The sequence below is a fragment of the Lithobates pipiens genome, unplaced genomic scaffold (genome assembly GCF_037356315.1).
Source record: "Lithobates pipiens isolate NorthernLeopardFrog02 unplaced genomic scaffold, aLitPip1_a1.2 Scaffold_10, whole genome shotgun sequence".
NCBI classification, from domain to species: Eukaryota; Metazoa; Chordata; class Amphibia; order Anura; family Ranidae; genus Lithobates; species Lithobates pipiens.
In genome coordinates, this window is record NW_027507686.1 from 17,050,897 (window position 1) to 17,060,015 (window position 9,119).

Sequence of the window (9,119 nt, forward strand, 5' to 3'; positions counted from 1 at the left end):
GTACTGTGTAGCACAGAAGTGCGACTGGATCAGGCCATTCAGTATTTCATTAAATGCTTCTTTAATTGCTGATCGGTTTCCTCCATTTTTTTTTTTTCTTTTCCAGTTTGATATTCTCACCACAACGAAGGCTTTGCACAAACACATCGAGGCCTCGCAACTCCCACCAAACTTTTATGGAACCTTCCCCTATTGTCACCGCGACTGGCTGTCCTTCCGAACGGTGAGTAAGTCCTCTTGGTGCTTCCCTCCGATATCTCCTATTTTATCAATTCATTGGAGGTCGTACCCCCATTGCAGCGCACCTGGAAAGTATTTACAATGCTTCACTTTTTCCACATTTTGTTATGCTACAGCCTTATTCCAAAATGGAGTCATTATTTTCCTCAGAATTCTACAATCCCATAATAACAACGTGAAAGAAGTTTGTTTGAAATCTTTGCAAATTTATTCAAATTAAAAAAAACTAAAAAAAGTATATAAGTATCACAGCCTTTCCTCAATACTTTGGTGAAGCTCCTTTGGCACCAATTACAGCCTCAAGTCTTTTTGAGTATGATGCTACAAGCACGGCACTCCTAATTTTTGGAAGTTTCTTCCATTCATCTTTGCAGGACCTCTCAAGCTCCATCAGGTTGGATGGGGAGCGTCGGTGCACAGCCATTTTCAGATCTCTCCGGAGATGTTCAATCGGGTTCAAGTCTGGGCTCTGGCTGGACCACTCAAGGACATTCACAGAGTTGTCCCGTAGCCACTCCTTTGTTATCTTGGCTGTGTGCTTAGGGTCGTTGTCCTGTTGGAAGATGAACCTTCACCCCAGTCTGAGGTCCAGAGTGCTCTGGAGCAGGTTTTCATCCAGGATGTCTATGTATATTGCTGCTTTCCCTCGATACTGACTAGTCTCCCAGTTCCTTTCGCTGAAAAACATCCCCACAGCAGGATCCTGCCACCGCCGTGCTTCACTGTAGGGAATGGTATTGGCCAGGTGATGAGCGGTGCCTGGTTTCCTCCAGACATGACGCTTGCTATTCAGGCCAAAGAGTTCGATCCTTGTTTCACCAGACCAGAGAATTTTGTTTCTCGTGGTCTGAGAGTCCTTCAGGTGCCTTTTGGCAAACTCCAGGTAGGCTGTCATGTGCCTTTTACTGAGGAGTGTCTTCCGTCTGGTCACTCTACCATACAGGACTGATTGGTGGAGTGCTGCAGAGATGGTTGTTCTTCTAGAAGGTTCTCCTCTCTCCATAGAGAAATGCTGGAGCTCTGTCGGAGTGACCATCGGGTTCTTGGTCACCTCCCCGACTAAGGCCCTTCTCCCCCGATCGCTCAGTTTGGTCGGGCGGCCCGCTCTAGGAAGAGTCCTGGTGGTGCCAAACTTCTTCCATTTATGGATGATGGAGACCACTGTGCTCATTGGGACCTTCAATGCAGAAATGTTTCTTTACCCTTCTCCAGATCTGTGCCTCCATACAATCCTGTCTCGGAGGTCTACAAACAATTCCTTGGACTTCGTGGCTTGGCTTGTGCTCTGACATGCACTGTTATCTGTGGGACCTTCTATAGACAGCTGTGCGCCTTTCCAAATCATGTCCAATCAACTGAATTTTTCCACAGATGGACTCCAATCAAGTTGTAGAAACATCTCAAGGATGGTCAGTGGAAGCGGGAAGCACCGGAGCTCAATTTTTTGAGTTTCATGGCAAAGGATGTGAATACTTGCGTATGTACGTGTTATTGTTTCCTTTTTTATTTTCAATACATTTGCAAAGATTTCAAGCAAACTTCTTTCACATTGTCATTATGGGGAAATGTTTGTAGAATTTGAAGGAAAATAATGAATTTAATCAATATTTGCAATCCGGCTGTAACATACAAAACATGTAAAAAGTGAAGCGATGTGAATACTTTCCGGATGCATTGTATGTTGTATGTGAGAGATTCTGCAAAGTTGGCAATGAGGTGAGGAGCTCAGTGCTGGAGAAGTTGGCTTGTCTTGATGACCAGTTAAGATCAACCTGATACTTCCTATAGAAAATAAAGTGTCTTGCTATGATGCTCTACTACTTGAATTTTTTATTATGAATTATTTTTTTTATTTTTTTTTGCAGAAGTTGGAGACTTTGCAGGACAGCTGTCGTGAGGCCTTCACCTTTCTGCAGAGTGCCATTCAGAACCTGCAGAGCAGCCCCTGCCTGAGAATGCCGAGGTGAGGAGCCAGAGACTCATCGGGCTGGAAGGATTCTCCAGTTATGAAGTAGTTTTAAAATGTATATTATATGGCCAAAGGGTTTGTGAACACCAGAGCATCACACCTATATGATGTTGTTGGACTGCCCCTACCTCTGGATCCCTATCAGAGTCTTCCTTAGTAGTCCCCCCTTATCACCAATTGATGAAGCCCCCTACTCCTTTCTTTGAGAGTTACTGAAACTCTCAGATGGCTTCTAGTAAATGTGCACGGCACCACCACCTCCTTGCGGAGTTTGCTACAGGGTGATGCACTGGATGGATGGCCCAGTATAGACAGCATAAAAGTAATTGCCATCTCCCAGTCAGGTAAGTAGAACTAAAAGTGTTTTCCATTTTTGGATAAAATAAGGGGGAGAGTTATAACCCTGTCAGGTCTTTTTTTTTTTTTTCCCCTTCTGTGTCCCATTGGGGAGAATTTCTCTTCACTTCCTGCACCAAAACCGAACATGAGAGGAAAACCCTTTAAAGTGAGGGAATCCCTGGTTTTCACCTGAGCTGCAGCCGTGGCCAAAAGTTTTGGGAAGGACACAAATATTTATTTTCACAAAATCTGCTGCTTCAGTTTTTATGATGGCAATTTGCATATACTTCAGAATGCTATGAAGAGTGATCAGAAGAATTGCAATTATCTTAAAAGTCCCTTTTTCCCATGAAAATTAACTTAATCCCATTAAAAAAAAGCATTTCCACCGCGCCAAAGAAATTCCATCAAGCTGCAGAACCGTCTCCTACAGTTGATTTAACTGTGGGGGGGGGGGGGAGGGGGGCACCACCAGAGTGCAGAGATTGCTCAGGAATGGCGGCAGGCAGGTGTGAGGACATCGGCATGTACAGTGAGGAGAAGACTTTTGGAGGATGGCCTGGTGTGAACAAGGGCCGCCAGGAAGCCACTTCTCTCCAGGAAATGCATCCGGACAGGCTGATATTCTGCAAAAGGTCCAGGGGTTGGACTGCTGAGGACTGGGGAAAGTCATTTTCCTCTGATGAATCCCCTTTCCGATTGTTTGGGGCATCCGGGAAAAAAAAACTTTTCTGTAGAACAAAAGGTGAGCGCCACCATCAGTCCTGTGTCATGCCAACAGTAAAACATCCTGAGACCATTCATGGTGGGGTTGCTTCCCAGCCAATGGAGTGGGCTCACTCATAATTCTGCCTAAGAACCATGAATAAAGAATGGAACAAAAACATCCTCCGAGAGCAACTTCTCCCAACCATCCAAGAACAGTTTGGTGAGGAACAATGCCTTTCCCAGCATGATGGCGCACCTCGCCATAAAGGAAAAAGTGATAACCAAGTGGCTTGGAGAACTAAAGATCAAAATTTGGGGTCCATGGCCAGGAAACTCCCCAGACCTTATTCGGTTGAGAGACAAACTCCAAGCATTGATTATGCAAGAATGGGCTGCTATCAGTCAGGAGTTGGCCCAGAAGTTGAGTGATAACATGCCAGGATGAATTGTGGAGGTCTTGAAAATATTGACTCTTTGTGTAAACTTTAAGCCTGGTACAGCTTTTTTAATTTTTTTGGGTTGTACGAAAGAAAATCCTGCCAGCTCCGGTCGGAGCCGCTGTACTAACTATGCAACGTTAGTACAGCGATCTCCCCGCTGGGACCACCACCACCAGAACACTCAGATCTGCCCTCTCTGCCATTGGCTGAGAGTGCTGATCAGGAGTCGGTTGGCTCCTGGTTTTCCCAGAATGGTCATCTGATAGAAGGCAGCCAAACAGCCGGCTTCTGTCGGATAGACCGACATATACACATGGGCCAAATGTCAAATTTTTTTTTTAACCGTCTTGTGTCCCCTGACATTCGGCTCCTGTGTACGGGGATTTAATGTAATTGTCAATGAAAGCTTTTGACACTTATGAAATGCATGTAAATATACTTCAGTGTAACATCTGACAAAGATCTAAAAACACTGAAGCAGCAGAATTTGTGAAAATGAATATTTGTGTCCGTCTCAAGTACCCCTAAAAATTGCAGATCACCGCCATTACTAGTAAAATAAAAAAATAATAATAAAATTGCCATAAATCTTTCCCATAGTTTGTAGACGCTATAACTTTTGCGCAAACCAATAAATATATGCTTATTGCGTTTTTTTTTTAATGTGGGGCATATTTATTATAGCAAAAAGTTAAAAATATAGTTTTCTTCCCCCCCCCCCCTCAAAATTGTTGCTTTTTTGTTTATAGAGCAAAAAAAATAAAAAATAAAATAAATAAATAAAAATAAAAGTGGAGGCGATCAAATACCACCAAAAGAAAGCTCTATTTGTGGGGAAAAAAAGGACACAAATTTTGTTTGGGTACAATTGTCAGTTAAAGCGACGCAGTGCCAAATTGTAAAAAGTGCTCTAGCCAGGAAGGGGGGTAAAATCTTTCGGGGCTGAAGTGGTTAAAGGAGAAGCACAGAAATTGAAAATTTAGCCCGCTGTCGGCTGATTCTGGGTCACGGGAGTGCAAAAGTGAGTTGCATTTCTGTGACCCACATGAGAAGTATGACCAGAAGAGCTTTGGCTACATTTATATTTTGGGTATTTAGAAGCTATTGACTGTACCTGTGTCCTCCTCCTCCTCCTCCTCCTCTCCCTCCTCCTCCTCCTCCTCCTCCTCTCTCTGTGAATGGATGGAGCCGATGAACTTTCAGAGGTGTTTAATAAAAACATTGACTCACTTCTGCTTCTGTCAGGCCTTGCCCTGTGGTGTTCCGGCCTTCCCCCAACTACCAATTTCATAACAGTAAAATGTTCAGATTGCAGCAGCAGCAAATTCTCACCACTTTATTTGGCCTCATAATTACACGGAGGAGATACAATGTAAAACTCTAATTATTGGAGAACGGTTCCTCTGCTCCATCCGTGTTCTGGCCCAGAGTCGTGGATCGGGTCTAAAAGACTGACCCCCCTTTAAGTTTGAAACAGAAGGAGAAATCATGGACTAATGTGATTTTTGTGGCTACTCTCTGGGGTTTAATATTAAAGCGGAACTAAACTATTTTATTCATTTTTAATATTCTAAATACTGCTGCACAATTCTGGCCAACATGAGAATCACAATTTTTTTGCTTGGAATAAAAAGATCACGATTCTCGTGACGGAAAATCTTTCACATTATACAAAATTGGGCTAACTTTACTGGTTATTTTTTTTATTTATTAATTAAAGTAATTTTTTCCCCCAAAAATTGCATTTTAACCACTTTCAGACCGGACCAATTTGCTGGTCAAAGACCAGACCACTTTTTGCGATTCGGCACTGCGTCGCTTTAACTGACAATTGCGCGGTCGTGCGACGTGGCTCCCAAACAAAATTGACGTCCTTTTTTTCCCCACAAATAGAGCTTTCTTTTGGTGGTATTTGATCACCCCTGCGGTTTTTATTTTTTGCGCTATAAACAAAAATAGAGCGACAATTTTGAAAAAAACGCATTATTTTTTACTTTTTGTTATAATAAATATCCCCCAAAAATATATAAAAAAACATTTTTTTCCTCAGTTTAGGCCGATACGTATTCTTCTACATATTTTTGGTAACAAAAATCGCAATAAGCGATTGATTGGTTTGCGCAAAAGTTATAGCGTTTACAAAATAGGGATAGTTTTATAGCATTTTTATTAATAATTTTTTATTATTTTTTTTTTTTACTAGTAATGGCGGCGATCAGCGATTTTTTATTGTGACTGCGACATTGTGGGGGACCTATCGGACATTTTTGACACATTTTGGGACCATTGTCATTTATACAGTAATCACTGCTATATAAATGCAGTGATTCCTGTGTAAATGACACTGGCAGTGAAAGGGTTAACCAGTGGGTGGCAGTGTAGGGGTTAAGTGTTCCTAGGGGAGTGTTACTAACTGTGGGGGGGTTGGGCTTTCATTTAGTGTACACTGATCTCTGCTCCAATCACATGGAGCAGAGATCAGCGTCACTAGTTGCTAGGCAGAATAGACAAATGTTGTTTACACAGCATTTGCTCTATTCGGCCGCTCCGTGAGACGATCGCGGGGATGCCCGCGCCGATCGAGTCCGCGGGTCCCGCGACCGGACTCACGGGGGTCACAGCGCTGTTTGGGGGTTCTAAGTAATTTTCTAGCAAAAAAATAATAAAAAAATTAAGAAGAAGCCAACAACTGTCAGAAAAAGGTTTAGTGTTTTAAGTGGTTAAACTTTCCTCATTTACACTCAGAAGTCTATTCCAATGACAAATTGTTATAATGTTTATACTTCCACTGCTAAAGAATGTTGTGACTCTTGGCAGACTGCCCATTTTATTTATTTTTTCTTCCTTACCGCTGTTGGCTTCAGAAGAGCAGAGAGAATTCTTTGCATAGAAAGAATCAAAATACTTTTTTCAGGATTGCAACGGGGAAAAAATTGCAATAACTATTCTTGGCGATTAATCGTGCAGCTCTAATTCTGAGCAAGCTTTCCCCATCTGTCCATGGCTCCATGTTTTATTTTGTCGAGAAATCCCTTTAAAAAAAATCCCCCCTCCCCCTAGCATTTATAGCCGTGGCCATCTTGAGTAAGGGCAGCTGATTCTCCATCTACCCTTACCTCATGCAGGCAGGAGGGTGTGCTTAGCTGAGAGGGCCACTCCTGAAGAATCCTGTGTTGGGATACACGAATACCTATTTTTTTTTTTTATATGAAACACAAAGTGGGGAAAGGAGATCCAGGACTTTATGGTACCAAATAACGGGGGGGGGGGGGAGATTAACAAAAAGTGTATTTATAAACGTTAAATATATATATTTTTTTTTATTAGATATTTAAACATTAAAAAAGTTCTTGGAGCTATATAAATAGACACATGTAGGACTGATACTATATGTATAATTCTGGGACCGAAGATTTATTATTTTTCACATCAAAGATACTTCCGAGAACTCCCAACGCGTTTCAAAGGCTTGGGGAAACAAATGTATTTCTTCCGGGACATTTATATGGGGGAAAGTGACAGGATGACCTGGAAGCATCACTTTCCGGGTCACCAACAAGAAGGGAGGATAGTGGACGTGTGCCCGCTGTTCTCCCTCTCCTCCACCCTCTGTCAGTCCCGGGCCTGCAGATGGGCAAGCTGAGCCCTGAATACATGGTGGGGGCACGAGGGGGGGGGGGTGCCACTACCAGGGGGTGTGTGGAAGCAATCGGGTGGCAGTACAGCTGTCTGATTGCTTCTACCACCTGACAGGCAGGAGTCCGCTTGTGAATTTCACGCACAATCCTGGTGGCTGCAACCATCGGATTGTGTGTCCCCCACCCCCTCCCCCCTGTGTCAGCTCCACTTTATGGACCTGGCATCGAAAAAAAAAATTTTTTATCTTGACTGGCTCCTATATGCTCATTCCTACGGTCCCTGGTGGAAAATTCGGCCCCCCTGGTTGTGCAATTCCTGTCCAAATCGCATTAGGTTTCCCACACCGCTCCTGTGTGCACCCAGACTGAAGTCACTATGACAAGCCTGAGCGGTGCGGGAAAACTGCATGCAATTCAGACAGGAATTGCACCACATTCCCGATCATGCGATTCTTTGCAGTGAGATTTTTGAGCCCATTCATTTTGTGTGGGCTCAAATCGTACTGCAAAAGGTTTTATCGGTTTTATGTAGAGGAGCATTTGAACGAGTAATCATGCAAATGCTTGGTATGGACATCGGTGCAACCTTTACGCCTGGGGATGTATGACATCATTTTGGCCTAGGCCAGAAACCAGGAAGTAACTGAAGAAAAGTAAAAAAAAAAAAAAAGTTGAAAACAAGCAAATGTAGAACATCTTCCTGTCTATGTACCGAGGGTGGCAGCATAAGGATTAGAAATGGTTCATGTGGATTGAGTTTGGTTTCACTGTGACTGGCATTTATACATTTACCATGAAGGAGTATATCTAATGTGAAATTTGTCAGATGTGTGGAATTGTAGGTATTGAGGTAAGTGAGTGTATGGGACTTCTGCACACTCTTGCTGACCCCATATTCTAATCCAGCAATACTGCTGTAGATTTCTTTTCCACATTGCATCCTGCCTAGGCCAGGTCTGTTTTTTCAGTGTTCTTATCTCTGCTGATAGTGTCTGGTAATGGGACCATTACCAGACTCTGCATTGGGTCTGCATTGGATCTCTGATAAGAATTGTCTTTTATGTGGCAGGAGGCCAGTCGCCAGCTGGCCAGGTTCGGACAGTTAATGCGGGCGGTCCTTGAGGACACTAGGCTGGTGAGGCTGCAGACTGAAGGGGGCGCTGTGCTGGCCAGGCTGAGGAAGGAAGAGTCATGCGTGATGCTCACAGATGATTACAGGTAAAAGTTCTGTATGACATAATGTCACCGCTCCATCTTTTCTCATTACTCGCCGTCAAGCCTCAGCTGAGGTTCTGCGTGTAGCACAAGCATTAGGGAAACTCCATTGGGCTTTTTGTTCTGTATGGGCCACTCATGCAGAGAAGAACCTTCTAGTGCTGATAAGTATACACTGATCAACCCTTACATTCTGAACACTGACAGGTAAAGTGAATAACATTGATTATCTTGTTACAATGACACCTGAAAGGGGGTTGGGATATATTAGGCAGCAAGTGAACATGTTGTCCCTGAAGTTGATGTGTTTAAAAGCAGAATAATGGGCAAGCATAAGGATTGGAGGGGCTTTGTTGGACCAAATTGTAATGGCTAGACGACTGGGTCAGAGCAACTCCAAAACTGCAGCTCTTGTAGGATGTATCCGGTCTGCAGGGGGTCAGGACCAACCAAAAGTCGGGAAGGGACTGGCTCATTGATGGAGGTGGGGGCAGGAAGGCTCATTGATGGAGGTGGGGGGGAAGGGAAGGCTCATTGATGGAGGTGGGGGGGGAGGAACGGCTCATTGAT

At 43.6% G+C, this 9,119-nt stretch overlaps 1 protein-coding gene across 1 annotated transcript in view; it reads left to right on the top strand.

Moving 5' to 3' along the window:
• The window catches only part of LOC143927638 (puratrophin-1-like), a gene marked incomplete in the record, with an annotated part of 147,361 nt that overhangs the window by 87,408 nt on the left and 50,834 nt on the right, over positions 1–9,119 (top strand). The window contains 4 exon segments of the mRNA XM_077451827.1: positions 107–223; positions 2,106–2,181; positions 2,184–2,203; positions 8,404–8,552. Coding sequence (XP_077307953.1) covers positions 107–223; positions 2,106–2,181; positions 2,184–2,203; positions 8,404–8,552 — 362 coding nt within the window.